The 17570-nt window shown below is 35.8% G+C and overlaps 3 protein-coding genes across 7 annotated transcripts; all 3 read right to left on the bottom strand.

Annotated features, from left to right (window-relative positions):
- Positions 1-1338: 1338 nt before the first annotated feature.
- LOC140806240 (ribosome biogenesis protein WDR12 homolog) lies at positions 1339-6601 on the bottom strand. Of its 4 annotated transcripts, XM_073162773.1 has the most exons (15): positions 6329-6599; positions 6051-6151; positions 5569-5675; positions 5385-5420; positions 5211-5296; positions 4884-4948; positions 4669-4779; positions 4450-4575; positions 3770-3913; positions 2551-2659; positions 2325-2461; positions 2190-2225; positions 2017-2116; positions 1891-1920; positions 1339-1686 (listed from the first exon to the last, which is right to left on the bottom strand). In XM_073162773.1, exons 1-13 carry the CDS (start codon positions 6489-6491, stop codon positions 2024-2026), a joined length of 1314 nt encoding a protein of 437 aa, XP_073018874.1. In that variant the 5' UTR covers positions 6492-6599; the 3' UTR covers positions 1339-1686; positions 1891-1920; positions 2017-2023. The 4 variants fall into 4 exon arrangements, with proteins under 4 accessions (XP_073018874.1, XP_073018876.1, XP_073018875.1 ...); XM_073162775.1 differs by lacking the exon at positions 1891-1920 and having other exon boundaries at positions 4884-4945; positions 6329-6601; XM_073162774.1 differs by lacking the exon at positions 1891-1920 and having other exon boundaries at positions 1339-1546.
- Positions 6602-7124: 523 nt separating this feature from the next.
- LOC140806239 (alpha/beta hydrolase domain-containing protein VTE7-like) lies at positions 7125-11279 on the bottom strand. 2 transcript variants are annotated; one of them, XM_073162771.1, is made up of 11 exons: positions 10517-11279; positions 9835-10142; positions 9093-9187; positions 8908-9005; positions 8776-8825; positions 8544-8639; positions 8305-8394; positions 8024-8116; positions 7820-7915; positions 7594-7659; positions 7125-7472 (listed from the first exon to the last, which is right to left on the bottom strand). In XM_073162771.1, exons 2-11 carry the CDS (start codon positions 10045-10047, stop codon positions 7275-7277), a joined length of 1095 nt encoding a protein of 364 aa, XP_073018872.1. In that variant the 5' UTR covers positions 10048-10142; positions 10517-11279; the 3' UTR covers positions 7125-7274. The 2 variants fall into 2 exon arrangements, with proteins under 2 accessions (XP_073018872.1, XP_073018871.1); XM_073162770.1 differs by having other exon boundaries at positions 10532-11279.
- A 3256-nt stretch (positions 11280-14535) lies between these two features.
- On the bottom strand, positions 14536-17374 carry LOC140806238 (large ribosomal subunit protein uL6c). Its single transcript, XM_073162769.1, is given in 5 exon segments — positions 14536-14985; positions 16426-16550; positions 16552-16735; positions 16931-17009; positions 17259-17374. Coding segments are annotated over 4 exon segments (681 nt in total). The 5' UTR covers positions 16966-17009; positions 17259-17374; the 3' UTR covers positions 14536-14648.
- Positions 17375-17570: the final 196 nt, after the last annotated feature.

The raw sequence follows: 17570 nt of genomic DNA, 5'->3' as shown, positions 1-17570 counted from the left end.
AGGTTTGGATTTTCGGAACCGGGTTGCATGTTAAAATTGAGGTGAAATTCAATCGTTGATTCAGATATTTATCGTTATGGACGGTAGAGATCGAGGATAGATGCCTCCTCGCTGCGCACAGGTGTGGACAACTCCTTTAGAAATTATTTTCGTTTATAAATTTTATTCTTTTTTTATTAATGGCTCAAAAAAGTATTTTGTAAATAAAATAAATTATTTTTGAAAAAATTAATATATTCGCGAATATGGCAAGAAGCATTGGTATTACGTTAAAAAATATTTTTAAAAATTAAATTTATAACTGTGGCTCCGGTTTCCATTTTCCAACCCAATTGAGCTATAATTGAGTCAATAGATGTCGTGACTAAATTCGTTTTTGCCCCTTTGTTTATTTTTATATTTTGATTTTGATCAATTATTGCTGATTGAGACGTGCTTCGATTTCACATGTTAGCATAATAACGGGTTGATGGGTTGACCCCAAGCCCAAACCCAAACCCAAAACTGAACCGGTTATGAAACCAAGTCAACTAAGAGGTTGAATTGAGGCTTTTATTTTTTTGCCAACCAATTAATTGTTCGAATTTCCTCATAGTGGATCTGGTTATTGACAAAAACTTGTGTGAGACGATCTCACGTGTCGTATTTTATGAGACAGATATCTTATTTGGGTCATCTATGAAAATATGTGTTTTGATAGAGATGACCATACCCATTTATCCCTTGTAAATTTATTTTGCCTAACCCGTGCTGTTGTCATCTCGACTTTTGAAATGTATCAGAATATTCAAATCTATGTTCCGTCAGAAGAAATACCAACGATAAATCTTACATTTATTTTACATAAAATTCAAACATCGTGACATCCAATATTGTATATGATATCAAGAATGGCTGAAACATGGGTTAACATAAGCCTTCTACAAACTTCATTGTCATTTTAATGTTTCACCTTCTCTAAACTTTTCGTGCCTTGAATGTAATTAATACATTTCTTTCATCGAGTCGGCCTAAGAATCGGTATACCAAACTTTCACGATTAATGCGCCCCCAGCAGACCCAAACAGCTGAAGTGGCCTTCCGAAAGTTTGTCTTTTTTCCTTATTGTACGTAATTGGAGATGAAAAGTTCATTATTTACGAAACATTCAGACTCATCCACATTCGTGCTCGCATTCCACGTGAGGAGCCTCTCTCTATTCATAAGAAACTGCACTTCTATACGTTTAAACTAAAAAATGCCCATCATTTCAAATTACTTCATGATTCTTGGTTTCCTCTCAAAAGGGTAAATTCTATTAATGGTTATTTATGGACTAAAGTTATAAAGGATAATACGAACAAAACGTTATCCTTTCAGACAAAGAATAACAAATACTCATCCGAATAAATATTACATGCCTCAAATTGTTTTTTAATTCAGTCCAAACAATCTCGATCCGTTTATATCTTATGGTTCCAAATTTAATCATCGCGCCTTCCTTGTTCACGAATTTGGTTCATCTGCTGTTCAATCCTCCCTTGTAGTAGCCAGGAAAATGCCTTACCTGGGTATAAGAACCGTGCATCAGATTCCCAACTTTGAGAAGCATTTTTCGAGCATAAAAATTGTCTGAAGCAGTAGTAAACGAGTATGTGTTGCTTGAACGCTAATCACCCGCCACAATGTAAAAAAACTATCTCAAGCCTGACAAACAATAAGAAAATTGGTTAGTTGTACTCAACAAGGGATTCAAACGAAAAAAAACAAGGGATTCCAAAAATTCAAACAAGACAATCATAGACAAATATGTTGTAGCTTCTGAAAGAATCTGTTTCCTTATTAAATCCAGAAGAATGGGATACGGTACATGGTTTGTGTCAATAACCAAATCAACAAAGAAACGAGTACCCAATAAGTAGCTTGGTTGGCAGTTCTAATCTGAATTCAGCAAAGTTTGACGATCAGACAGGAGTTCATATTCAAAAGCTGAAATTTAAGTCAACTAGCAAATGTTGGGAATAAGCAAGAGCATACCTATGGATCATTGTACTGATATTCCAGAAGATATGCAAAGTTTTGAGTCAGCACCACCACTTATTACAGCATCATTTTTCCACCAGTCAGCACAGAACACCTACATTAACAATGTATTTACCAACTATAATATCAGGTGAAAATTCAAAGATCATGCCTCAAGTTTGGAGTACCTTGTCCTTGTGAGAATCGATCACAGACAATGGCCACTGCAGAAGACCGCACAATTAAAAAACCATAGATTGAAATACAACCATAGATTGAAATACATGCATGCATTATTAAAACGAACTGAAGTTACTATATACCGCAGTCCTAAGATCCCAGAGCATCACTTTTCCATCATATGATGCGGATACCAAGTGAAAACATGATTTCCTGTGCCACTTGCATGATGATATCCAAGAATTATGTGATGAGAATTGGAAGATAGGTGACAAAGTTCCTACAGAAGAAATTCAAAGGAACATATCATATATATGGTCAAAGTCGCACCCTACGTCACAGCAGATAAGCACAAATTTAAAGACAGACCTGGCCTTCGAGGATCCCATATTCTAATAATAGGGTCAGAACCTCCAGCTGCAACGAGGGTAGAACTTTCACCTCCAATATCAAGACAGCTGATAACCTTCCCACAGGACTGAGGAATGAAGAAATGTTTATATATATCAATTCACAATGATTCCATTTGCAAACAGTCGAATCAGTAACTTATCGAAGCAATATATATCAATGCACATATACATATAAATATTAAATATAACTTCCCTCTTCGCTTTAAGTACAAGGATCTTGCTGAGATCAAGCGAGACATCCCAACAAGTTTATATCAAACTTGCAGTAATGAGAGCGACCAGAGATGACTTAAAAAGCATTTTTCTTTAGCTGAAGGGAGAGACCACGTTTCCAGGGGCTTATAGGTTTGGGGAACAAATTAAGGCTCTGATGGTAAAATAGAAGTAAATGCAATTTTCCTAAAGAATTTAATTGATCAGTGGCACATAGCAAAATAGGTATAAGGTTACGATAAGTAAATATGAACTCATGACAAGTAGAGTGAATTAAAAGTACTGAGATTGAGACGTCTACAATTAGTTAATAAGGAAAAAAAGAAAAGTACGGGTCTCATGATAAATGGGAACTCTGCACATAGAAAAACTCCATTTTTCTCATAGTTGTCAAGGCGCTAGGCGACGAGCCACTGCCTAGCGCCCGAACGCCTAGGCGACAAAAGGCGATCGCCTAGCCACGAGGCGATAATATAGAGGATGATAAGCCATACTAGGCTATTTTTTTAAAATAAATACAAAACAGATAAGGCAAAAGAGAAGAAGCCTGCGGCAGAGAAGAAATCTTCAATCGGTAGGGGAGAGTGGTGTGCGCAGATAAGGCAGAAGCTTCAATCGGCAGGGGAGGAGAATACGTATCGACAAATGGACATGCAAAACTAGGCTTTTGTTTAAAAATAAATTACTTATGGGCTGAAATTAGTTATGGACTTATTTAGTTGGGCTTTGGGTCATAAAAAATAAAGGAGAAGCCTGCGGCAAAGAGGCGGAACGCCTGGAACGCCCATTGCCTGGAGAAAAGCGGCTTCAAGGCGATAAAGGCGCTCGCCCAGCCATACACGTCGCCTGGTTGTCCATAAGGCGCTGCAGCTCCGCCTAGCGCCTGAGGCGCGCCTTGACAACTAGGCGCCCTTTGACAACTATGATTTTTCTTTACCAATGAAGTAACTAAACTCACTCACCATGCTTAAATTGTCTTTGCCTGTCTCAACATCCCATCTTCTAATAGAATGATCCCAAGATGCTGAATAAATTGTTTCACGTCGTGGCCAGATCACCGAAGACACACATTGTGTGTGCCCCACAAGTGTTGATAAAGCCTCTCCCTGTCAACCAACAAAACATCTATATCACATATCTGAGGCGACTGAAGAAAGAAAAGAAACTTTATGCTCGACTACATTAATTAAAAAACCAACTAAAGAGTCCATAAATTGAACGATTTGACACAGTAAAATCCAAATTTCTCATGAATTTTTTCTAAGAAGATACTGGATTTCTTTCATCTTTGAGGATAACAGACAATAGATTTGCAGATGCAAGAAGAGTCAGACTTCGATATTGTCCAACTAATACACTCATGATTTCTACAAATTTAGCTCTGCTCGTGTTACTCAAAGACTGCTATACTTGACTGATATCAAGTTTGAATCTCCAGCTACTTCTGTAGTTGAACTAAAATCGCTTTTTGCAAGAGAGCTGCAACTTCACATTTTATTAACTACTCTCATGAAAATCACAAGTACATAGTTATCGGGTCACATCCAGATCATTTAATGTCAGCATCCTCAGAAAAATTCACAATCATCAACTCTATGAAACTTAAGGTGAAACTCTGTTACTAATGGGGAGTTAGTGGTACCTCAGATTGAAGTTCCACATTTTCCGCATTCTTTTTCCTCTTCTTCAATGAAACCATATTACCTTCAATTTGAAAAGTATTTGTGTTCCACAAGTTAATTGTACAATCCCAAGAACCTGAACACACCTAACATTAAATAGGAAAAAGAACGAGGAAGATGGCATTTCAGTACAGGCCAAAAATTGTTATGACATTAAGAGCAACATATTACATATATACCATTTCACCAGAAGACGCGGCTGCAATGCTCTGAACAGCAGCAGTATGACCACGCAATATTTTAAATGCTCGAACATTCTTTGGTTGATCAAAGGAATCCTCCACAACAAACTTTAACACAGAAAATAATCGAAACATGCATTAATTGATGTACAAAAACTAATTCCCAGTGAGTAGAAAGTAGTCAAACCACCAATCAAACTTTCAGCAAGTACCTTCCACAACCTTAAGGCCTTGTCTTTTGAAGCTGTGGCAACAATTTGATCTTTGACGCTTTCTTCTGTCGAGAAGAAAACAAAAAAATGAATCATATAAATGAAGTATGTTAAGGATGTTATCAAATAGCTAGGTTCCAGATATTGCTACATGTTGCTTTGCCCTTAACCCGAAGAACATGGACAACTAGATAGGTTGCTAAAACACAAAACTGAAGTAAATAAAAGAATATTTTTAAGAACAAATAAATCAGCCAAGAACATTAGGACAGAGAAATTATTCACTCAGTAACTTATGCCTAACGGAGAAAAGATTTCCCCTCTTACCTTTTGGTTTCAAAATACAAACTGAAGTAACTGGACCAGAATGCCCATCCAGTACATGTGTACAAATTCCACCAGTTCTCCATATCCTAAAAGAAACACAAAATTACACATTTGTAAGTTCAACTCGACATAAAGGTAAACAAAGTTAAACAGATGACAGCTTTATGGAGTTACCTTCCAAAACCATCATAGCATCCTGTCAAAATGTACCTGTCGTATTAACCGGGGTTTGAGTGATAGGACAAGATACTTGGGGGAATAACAATTAAGCCATAGAAAAAACCAATACAAACAAGAAGGAAAAAAGCAATTCCAACCAGCACTGACAGGAAAACAGCTAAAATTTCTTTACACATACCCATCGTTGGAACCATCAACTGAACTAACCCAATCATCATGCATAGAAGGTTCTTCCTCTCGTTTTGGAACAATGGCTTTAATGTATTCAATTTCAAGAATTTTTTCCTGTAATGAGATACAAGTGGCAGATAAAGATTGGAAGAGCAAGAGTGATTCAAGAAAGATAGAGATGCAAAGCACAAAAATTGCATCAAAGTACAGCAAAAAGGACCTGCTGGTTGTGTCGTTTTACATATCATTCATCTTCACACACAAAATATTCAACCACAAATGTAAAGATCACTGCCGGTTAGTGCTTTTTCCCGTAAAAACTAGCAGATATCAGTTAAGACAACAAGTTTACAAACCCCCATTTATCACATGATCAGTATATTTTCGAAACAGCATAGGTATTTTAATTTAAAAGTAACTCGAACATAAAAAAAATGTTATTACAATGATAATCAATCACAGCTACCACAGTACAGTCTAAATACTTACGGCTGAAATTCCTTTGGCAAGGAGAAACTCTTCCAGGGACATCCGAACCAACTCCCCATCAATGAGAAAATCAAATGGCTCTGCTTCCCAGTCCGCATTTCCTGATGAAAATCCAGACAAACCGATACCATAATTGACAGCAACGAACACTACACTCTCATACTGGTAACAGAAGTGGACAGGGAGATCACGCGACCCCATTTCAATTTCGACACCTATCCGCTGCAAATTTCAATTGAAACAAAATAAAATAAAAACCAGGTTCGAAAATAGATTACCAGCTTGAAGGAGATTGTTCAACAGAGCTGACAGGCCAAAGCGAGCGAGGTTTGCAGGAATGGAGATGGAAGTTGGAGGTGCTTTATATGGTGGCTTCAGCTTCGTTACGAAGCGGACTTGCACCTGTCTCGTTGTCTCTAATCCTCCACCATCGATAGCCATTTTCCCGCCGAGTGAGTGGAAGAAGTGGTTAGGAATGCACTGTGGTGGGATTTTAGTTTCTGGTGGATTAGGGTTTTAGTAAACTCTTGTGCTAGTTTTACCGGAATAATAATCGTGTTCAGCACCCACGACTTTTACTATAAGCGTCCATTTACTTTTTCGGAATCTCTCCCAAAGCGGCTTTGGGTTTATTATTTTTGTTTTCGGCCCGATCACCATTTTCATGGAACCAAGTATGCGTAGACTCTCATCGAATATGGACAAGGGAAAGGAGTCGGGCCGTCGGGGACTACCAAATACGAAGGCTTACCATTTTATTTTATTTTTTATTTTTTGATTACAACATACGCAGGAGATTCGAACTCGAGAGCTAACTAATCTGACAGAGGTGAGACCACTGAGCTACAATTATTTTGTTTCCTAAACGTCAGAACAACTAATTTTTGGCGAGTTGATAACTCGATATTCCACATTATGTTTGTATCATATTTTATAGACTACCATTTTAATTATTTAAAATTAATAACTTTTGTTTTAATTTTAAAATAAAAAACAAACACTACTTCATTCTCAATTTTTCTACAAATTGATGTATCTTAATATTCAATAACAAGTCATGCATACATACTCGCACATTAACATATAGCAGAGGCAAAAGAAGCTAAAGTATATAACATAAAATCATAATATTTCTTAAGAACACATTAACTTTATTCAGTGCAGCACCAAGATCCCATCTAAAGGGTAATCCACAGAGTCTTGATTTCAGTCTCCCTCTCTACACTATCTGTTTGTTTTACAAGAGTTGTCATCCACAAAGTAAGAAATCGGCATCTCGACCTCACGAATAGCTCCATTCGTGCCTCCTCGAGCGAAATCGGTAATCAGTTTGGCGATCACATTTGGTTTCTCAATGTGAGGCATATGCCCACAATTCGATATTTCTCTCATTGTAGCGTTTGGCAGTTCATTCAGCAGCCTCTGCGTTTTTGTCAAAAGAGCACAAATGTATCAGATTAGTGCGTGGCGTGAGTGTAAAGAATCTGCATCCACGAAATTTCACCGAACTGAACAGGAGAGGAAAGAGGAGATTTAAACCGACCTCTGCAAGCTTGTTGTCCACAATATTATCATGCTCGCTGCTGATGACAAGAACTTTTTGCTTTACCTGACTCAATGAAAAATCAACGGAAATAGCTCATTGTAGGCCCATTAAATTTTTGAAAGCGTTCTTGTTTGATACCATACTGAGCCATATTCATGATTCTTGGTTTTATAATGGAACTTATTATGAAAAATATGGATGGTGGCAAGTGGATGTTAGTTACCCGTTTGATTTGCCCCATGACATTGTATCCCCCACTGAGCATAAAGTTCACGGTAGCGTCTTCCCACCACGGCAGGAGGCAGTGAAGGCGTCCCACCTGATTGGTTAAAACATAATCTGGGCTAACTCGAGCTAGGAATTGATAAATGGGTATTTCCAATTGAGTAAAAACACAAAATATACTGTTTCAGGATATCCAACTTACTTCTGTATAGTCAAATATCGTAGAAACTGATATACCCTCGAAAACCAGTAGCTTTGCATACCACCGTATTGGCACACTCTTCAGCAGAGAGGCCTGATCAAGATGACACTTAAGATAGCCAGGAAATGAACATAAAACAATATAGAATGTGATACAATTACAAGGAAAAACAATAAAGAATGAAACCAACTAGCCTAATTAAATCCAATGAATATGGCTTAAGATGACTGATTTTCATCAAGAACCAGGTCCTACAGAAAGTGTAAATGCAAGCATATTACCATTGCATAGGCCAACGGTTTGGGTAATTTAGTGAGAACCCCAGTCCCTTTGGTATAAACATTTGCATTAATCAAAACGAGCCTATCGACCTGCAAAACATCGTGAAATGCATCATAAGCATTTAACTTGAGGAACAGATTGTAATTTCAGTGCAGTAGTTCGACAAGAGTCCAAATTTTCTACTGATGCCCCAGTTTCAAAAAATCAGAAGAAATTTGATGAGGAAGAGAACTCTTACAGCTTCAGGAAAATTGACAGCAAAATCTATTGCAGCAGCTGCACCAAGGCTAGGTCCAACTAAAGTCATTGGTCTTTTGATGTGAGACTTCCATAGCTATTTTGCACGGAAATATTGAAAGAGTTTAATGTATCAACAAGTGAAGTTATTTCTCTATCGATGTTTATGATATTTTTATGTTAGAAGTCACATCTTTTCATCAAAAAAACTAGTAAAGTTACTTAGAACCTACCTGGTAAAGGTGGTATCTTTTCGATGCAACATTACAAGGTGGGCGGCATTCTAATACAATTAAGACATGAAAGGTGACAAACAGCATAGATAATATAATGGTTAAGTGCACCGGGAAGGCCGTGTAACAAACCTAAATCAGAGAAACCCCATCCAAGAAGGTCGATTGCCCAAACCTCTAACCCAGCATCCTCCAGCAAAGGATATGCACTTCTCCATTCTAAACAAGAGCTGAATAAACAAGGGGAATCATATTCCAGCAACAACTTATATAGGAACAAAATAAAAAGTCTGTGATTGGCTTTCATTGATGCAAACCTATCAAAGCAATGGAGAAGAACCACCGGATTGGCAGTGCTTCGCATCCTTGGGGTCACACAGCTACTCATTATGCAACTCTCGGAAAATCCCACCTGCAATTTTCCTTATAATGCGTAGGAGTTCTCAATAATGAAAATATAATCAAATATACAAATAAATCGAAGCACAAGCATAGATGTCGGCAAGAGAATCTAGAAAATATTCAAATAAACATGGAAAAATAGATATAGTTTTTTTGTTGGGATAGCGATTTGTGGCCCCGGTGGTCTCCCCCTAAGTAGAGTATTGGCCCTGTGACAGAACTAAAGTACTAAACTTGATGTGACAAGGAAAACATTAATATCCAAACATACAGACAGGGCTAAATTAAATTGCTCACTTTCTCACTACTAAAAATCGTCCTCACAATCCCCTTTCAAACTTGTCACCAGTTTGCAGAACTACACTGAAATAGAATGCTACAAGAGCAAAAGGAAAATGGGATTCTAGAAATCTTCAATAAGCAGCAAATCTCTGAAAGAAAAGAGAGAGAGCTTCTTCACTAATAAATTCAAGCAATTTCCACCCACCCATTAAAAAATTCAGTGCCTAGTTTGATAAACATAAAGAATTTCATACCCCCACAAGAAACTGCTTAATAAATGAAATATTAACCAAATAATGATGAGAAGAAGCCATCCTTCATATGTTTTCCATGTTAGCCATTTTCACATGCAATATCAAAAATGGGAAGCAGAACCTGCACAGGAAGCCTCTGTATCCTCTGAGCCAAAGTTCTCGCAAAAGGGTCTCTGATCTTGTACACTTCCTTCGGCAGAAAAGATGGAAACTCTCCGTTGGGATCTCCGCCACACCCGCGATCGCCCCCGCCGCGGCAAGAAAGTTCGAAATCCAGCAGTTTTCCGGGATAGCATTGATAAAGCGGATATCCCAATGCCAAAGCTCCCACCATTTCTCCTCAAAGCAACCCAAGTGACTTCACTTGTACAAATTTAACGCGTGTCTACCAGCAAATTAGTATATACTACCAAAATATACAACCACCACCTGTATTCACAGCAAACTTTCAGCCTTTCCTCTCTAAGAAGAGAAGACAGCGAAATAGTGGACAATCTTTTAGTGTATTTTATTGATTACTTAAAAGGTTTACCCGTAAACCCGCTAATCAATCAGAAGTTTTTTACTCTGACGAGAACGTAATAAGTATAATAGATACAACAAACACCTACCCCTTTTAATATATTCCATAATATTTTACACTAAAATATTTTGTTCCCTGCGAAAATCTATCTTGCAATAAAATAATTATGATAACTACATATATTATAGTTGGCTTAGATCTGATCATACAATCAATATTAGAATGGAAGATATTGACAAGAAATTTTCTGCCATAATTCACACGGTTGATTGATATTCACCTTTTTTAATCATACCCGCAAGATGGAGTTCCTGGAGAGCACGCCAATCTTGGTCTGCAATGCAAATAGTTGTAGACGAGATATAGGTTTGGTCAAAGCATCGGCAAGTTAATCATTGTAGGCGACATGGGGACACGAAGCTTGCCATTTTGAACTTTTTCACGGACAAAGTGGAAATTAATTGCAATGTGCTTCATACATGAATGAAATACAGGATTGACACATAGACAACCGATGCCAGTATTCTCTCAGTAGATTTTTGGTGGGTCGGAGCGTTGGATACCAAGCTGATCGAATCCAAGAAAGTTCAGCAGACGTCGATTCAACTACTCGATATTCAGTTTATGTCGAGGATCGATCAACAAAGCGTTACTTGAATTAATTGCAGTGTGCTTCATATAGGAATGAAAAAAAGGACTGACACATAAGCTGTGCCAATGTTATCACAGTAGATTGTTGGTGGGTCGGAGCGTTGGATACCAAGCTCATTGAGCAGAGACTGAATCCAAGAAAGTTCAGCAGTCGTCGATGCAACTACTCGATATTCAGCTTCTGTTGAGGATCTAGCAACATAGCGTTGTATGTTGGAACTCCATGATATTGCGTTGGAACCAAGAAAAACAACATTCTATCATCGACATTTTCAGCCCAGTCCGCATCTGAAAAGTCGTGAGGGGGATAAAGAGGAGTCCTTTTGAACATGAAGTCAATGAGTCATCGTACCACGAAGGTAACACAATAGGTGCTTAGCAACAGATAAATGGCCACTTGTTGGGCGATGCATGATTGAGGAAGGCAATTGACAATAATTGCCATATCAGGTCGAGTGAGAGAAAGATAGTGTAAGGTACAAATGATGGAGCGGTATTGAGTAGCATTTTAGAAGCACATGCACATTATTGGGTGACTATCTGGGAACTTATAAATTTTCAATGATTGGAAGTAATATTCGATTCGCTTCCACATATTATTTATCATGTTTATAAATGTATTGAAACATGAATTTTGAGAAAAATTCTGATATTTGATATCAGAGCCGTGATACATATCACATATGCTTTGAAAATTTGTTTTCATTTTCTGAAAATCCGATATTGTGAAATTTTGGGGAAAAAAAATTGCATAAGAAGCTTGAAGATAGGATATTATGAACTTTAAGAACTTGATTTCTGAAAGTTTACACAAAAATGGAAGTTAGGATATTATAAATTAAGAAATTGACCTGAAATTTTTTTCGGAAATAGGATATTATAAATTAAGAAATTGACCTGAAATTTTTTTCGGAAAATTTTCTTCTCATTTGTACTTTGAAGTTCTCGGTTGAAAGGTTTCTGAAATTTTTTTGAATGAATTTCTCGGCCGCAAATGTTGTGTGAAGAAAGATTATTCAATAATTTTGAAATAATCATGTAAAGTAACATATGCGAAATAATATTAAGGAGCCCACAAGTACAAATTGAATGTCTTCGATTTTCTTCCATTGTCGGTAAATACATTATTTTATTATTTTTAAATAATTATAATAAAATTTTAACAAAAAATTATTGTGTTATGAAAGTTATATGTATAATTCGGTATACATATAGTATTTAGTTAAATAATTTGTACACATTAAAATAGTTCTAGATTTTATGAATAATTTAATTTAAAACATGGTATACCTCAAAATATTAAAAATAATAAGCATATTATATTTTTATGTAGCCATGCAACCTGGAGTTTTTCTAATATGAAATGTGACATTCCCGAATTAAAGGACGATTATTATAAAATATGGAAAAAAAGAATTCGTCTACAGTTGGGGTGGATGGATATTGATTATGCTATACAGAAATTCGAATCATATGCTATTACTAAAAACAACATTCCAGATGATGTTGATCTTTATGAAAAATGAGAGCGATCTAATCGACTCTGCATAATGTTCATAAAGATCAAAATCTCTGCTAGTATGCGTAGTTCTGTCGATCAACATAATAATGTCAAAAAATTACTGAAGGCTATTAACGAACAATTTCAGTTTTCAGATAAGGCACTCACCAGCACCATAATACCCTTATTATGGATATTTCAATAATTAATCAACTATTTACAAGATTTATAAGGATAAAAATCAATGAGAGTTCGATTTCAAGATCTTTATATTTTATGTATTCAATACTTATTTTTTGTAATATGTTATAATTTGTATACTTGATGTAAGTGTAAAATGCATTTCACGATTGATATAGTAAATTCTGACCTAACTCGTCCGGTATTGCTTAGAATTTTGGTGGTTACTTTTTTTTTCCCCTTCCAACTTTGTTCATTCAACATTATAAGATTCTCGTATATATTCAGTTTTTGTATAATTGGAAATAAAAATTCATCGGCCCTGGAAAACAAGTACGAGAGGGCGATTTTGTTTTGAGAAAAAATATAAATTTCACATATATACATCATTAATGATAACAAGTTTTAGAAATTTTAAAATAAATTATATTTATCATATCAGGTTCAAGTCATTGTCAAGCCAAAGTTCGATAATATTTAACCAAGATTCTTTCACTGATTAAATTACTTCAAAAATTATGCATGTTACACCTTTAATCAAGGATATATTTTATTCTAAAATAGTACAAATACTTACAAGTACAGAAATAAAAATTGTTAAAAGCATGGTTCATGTGCAGCTACCAGCACACCAAGCTACCAGTGTGCCCACACTTTCTCCTGTCAACCTCTCTTTGGGTACCTGCTGTCGGTAGATAACCTTGATTTACTTCCTTTCACGCCGAGACTTGGGGCGGCTCTGTGTGGGGCTCTCGGGGTGGGGTTCACCCTTTACCAGTGTGTCCACACTTGAGCATTGTCGCTGTTAATACTATCTGTACGGGTTAAGATCTTGACACATGTCATTTTTTATCACATATTAAGTTTCCGCTCAAGTCTTGAATTTTGAATCCGAATAAGATCTTGACATTTGTAAAAAATTATACATGTCAAGATCTTTGTCCGTGCAGTAGTGTCTTCATAATGAAACAAATCTTATATTTGGATATTTTTAATAGGAATTGCAAATGTAAATAGTCATCATTTTTAGAAATATTTATATTACTTTTCAAATTGAAATATTATTTATCCAAACCCTATAAAGGGAAAATAATAGGACAATGAACGCATTAATATGCCATTTTTTCACTATAAAATAAATTAATAATTATAGAAATAATGCAATGATGAATATTTAATTTTTAGTATAACTAATATCTCCAACAACATAACAGCGAGGATTGATTTACTGAATTAATTAAAATCCGCCAACCACAGTAAATTTCTATCTTTATTACCTTGTAATATATTAGTAGTCTTAAGGATTTTATATTTCATAATTCAAAATAATTAATCTCTAAAATAACTTGATACTAATTTTTTCTTCAAAAAAAAAAATAAAAAATAACTTGATACTAATTTTTTTTTAAAATATTTATTAAAACCTTCCGGCCCAAGCCTTTAGTCACCTTGTAACGCTGATTTTCATTTCCTTTAATATTTTTTTAGAAAATTTTTTGTCTAATTTTTTAAAAGCATAAACATCAATCAGTCCTTTAACTATTATCAAGTGGCACTTTTCATAGTCAAAAACTCATGTGAGACGATCTCACGGATTGTATTTTATGAGACAAATCTCTTATTTGAGTCATCCATAAAAAAATATTACTTTCATGCTAAGAATATTATTTTTATCGTGAATATCAATCGGATTGATCCGTAGATAAAAACTCGTGAAACCATCTCACAAAAGATCTACCCACTTTCATATCTATAGAACATAAACTCATTTAGATACAAATTTGCTGAAAATTTTAAAACCAAATAGATACATAACTATCTATTCAACCCCTTTCTACCTTTTTTTATATAATAATAATAATCAAGTACTTGGCATTAGTTTTTGATGTTCCAATCTCAGTTATATTGATTCGTGACAATTGATATCCGTCTCTATTTTCGTTAGTTCGATCCTACGTTAAGAGTAATATCTTAACATCGGTCCTCTGCCATTCAACAAACAAGCACTGTTCTTTCTCTGATCAGAAATATCTTCAAAATTACAGACATGCAAGGAATGAATTCTAAAAAAAAGTCTGGTTTACTTCTTTTTGCCTGCTTTACCCTCTTTTCTTCTTACAATTTCATCAGCATATTTGACACCTTTACCTTTGTATGGCTCTGGAGGTCTCCATTTCCGAATGGAAGCAGAGAATTGGCCAATGGCCGACTTGTCATATCCGCTAACGGCTATTCTTGTGTTGTCTTCCACCTTCACCTGGATGCCATCAGGGATTTCCATTCTTACTGGATGAGAAAAACCAAGATTGAGAACAATGTCTTTCCCTTCAACCGTAGCTCGATATCCAGTGCCTATCAATTGAAGTCTTTTCTCGAATCCTTTAGAAACACCGACCACCATGTTATCAGTTAGGGTCCTGAAAGAGATGCAAAACTCTACAATTATATGTAATGAACTCACAATTGCAATGCAGAAACAAGCACAGATAATACATCAATAACACAAATCATGAGCCAAAATTATATATATATATATCTTTTGAAAGGTAAGAAAATCCCAGAGTTTCCCTCAATACAAGCAACAGTCCTTAGCATAAGCTAGTAAAAAACCTCACACAAAATATGAACTGAATTCCACCTACGGCCTCCCTCAAATTGTTGGGAAATTATGTCCCCTACGCAAAGTATTCAGCATCTAACAAATCTATGTAAAAACGAAAGAAAAGAATATAAACAGCCTAGGACGCGGTTTATGTTTGCTCTCTCTATGATTTTTATGAGGTTCGATTTTTAAATTAACCAAGTGCTCAACCACGCATTCTTCGGACCACAGCAGTACATGACAGGCGATACCTTTTTTCTTTGCATTGTTATAGACCATTCGGATTACATTTATAGTCTTATGTAGGATTTATTGTTAGGGAATTTTACTAAGGCTATGTTTTGAGAACTGAAAATAATGACAAAGGAAGGTTGCCAACAAGCTACCACATATATGAAAGCATGCCGACTCTCAAATGAAGATGAAAACTTCAAGAGGATGTTTTGAGGCAATCATTTGGTATCTATCATTGATAGGCGTTGAGATTTTTGAGCAAAAAGGAAGAAATAATATGTTTGAACTTCATCTAAGCAGTAGTACAAGAGAAAGTTCAAAATAAAACAAGGAAGCAAAAAAAGTGACCTATCCCTGGCAATTCTTAAGCAATTCCGAACACCAGATAGGTTCTTTCAAAGTCCGCTTCACACAACGGCAGAACCAAAAGGGGGCTGATACGGGCTGCACCCCTCCCCACCTCCTAAATTTGATGTATAATAAATATAATCGAAAAATATGATATCCCCCGTTCTAAATTCCCAATACAATCATATTTTCTTTTCAATTAAATTTTTCAATATCTTATAAAAGTGGAAAATTCATGTCTTACTCACATGGTATTAGAAGACAAAATCTTAAAATTGTTATCTAGTCTCTGTAATCATGTATGAATCCTACAGGCTTTGAGCACAGTGGTGAAAATGTAGAATCTTCTATTTAGACGTGAGAAAGAAGACAGCAAAAGAGAGAAAAAGAAAATAAAGAGACAGAAAAATGGTCACAAGCATTGAAGTTAACCTTCATGATGTCATTAGAATGCAAGAGTTCAGAGTGCAATATTTTTTTATTGACCTATCTGCCTTTGCTACTGCATCCTATGTATAGGGACATCATACTCTTATTATCAGTGTTACAAACAACTGAGGACACAACCTTAGAAATCAAGGACGCAACAACTACTGGAATCCGCATAGCATGATATGCAAAAATACTAGAGAAAGGACAAGACAAACATATTTAAGAACTAAGCGGTAAGCACCTGAATAATCCGTGCATCTGATTGGCTCTTCTGGTCTCCACTGTCTTTCTCACCCTAAGAAATCCAGACTCTTCCTTCTCAAGCTTTATTTCTCGGGGATAAGTTAAAGCGAGCTCCCCCAAAGGTACCGTTTACTTTCAAATCTTGGCCTTCCATCGTGAGATTTACATTAGAAGGCACAACAATCGGCTGCTTTCCGATTCTCGATTCCTTGCATTCCAGAGTCTTTCTAACAACCAGAACTCGAGAAACAGAAATCCCAGAAACATGGATTCTATTTGCCTCCCCAAGAAAAGGGCACCTTAGGGAACTGATTTGAAGTGAAATGATACGATGCATTTAGCAGAAAAACACCCTCAAATGCAGACTCGTAAACTTTCGGCAAAACTTACATTTAACGAAAAAATTCAACTTAAAATCTTAATTATTATTATTTTTTCACTTTCGGGTCTAACCCCCTTGATCACAAAAACAAAATTTTGCATTTTTTAACAAGCACGGTCACCTGGACTGCACAGAAGCGCCAACCGGAGATGCCATTGCTCAAGCGGATCCCAATTGATTGCTCTCCAGCTTCGAAAGCCCTACAGAATATAAACTATATCTCTAAAATACCATCACACTCTTTCGCTTCTCGTCACATAAAGATTCCAGTCGTAACATTCAAGTTTACAACAAATTCGATTCCAAAACACAAATAGTTGTAATTTCAGAACAACATTCAAGTGAGTGTTTCCAAATTCACAACCGTCCGTAATACAAGGAGGACTACAAATTGAGGCAAGTAAAGGTAAATGCCAAGTATAAATGTATAACGACAGCCAGAAGTGTACCTGAGAAAGAAGAGAAGCAGAAGTCGAGAGAATGCGGAGGTAATTTCAACCTTCAGGAGGATAAGATAACCAGTTCATCTATCTATTATTTTATTTTATCACTTTAAAACATGGTCAGGAACTCAGGATAAATACTGTCTAATTGAAATTTATAGAATTCTTACTTTTTTTATAAAAAAAAAAAGGAAAAAATGCATTTTGATCTTTATATTTGATTTTGTGTAATTTTGGATAATTACTTTATCAGATTTTCATTTTAATATGTTGTCTTTATTTTTATTTATTTTTTATGACGCTGCTCTGCACCATCGC

The sequence above is a fragment of the Primulina eburnea genome, chromosome 11, assembly GCF_022965805.1.
Source record: "Primulina eburnea isolate SZY01 chromosome 11, ASM2296580v1, whole genome shotgun sequence".
NCBI classification, from domain to species: Eukaryota; Viridiplantae; Streptophyta; class Magnoliopsida; order Lamiales; family Gesneriaceae; genus Primulina; species Primulina eburnea.
Note: the sequence above shows the minus strand (reverse complement) of the source record. Positions and strands in the feature narration are given on the sequence as shown.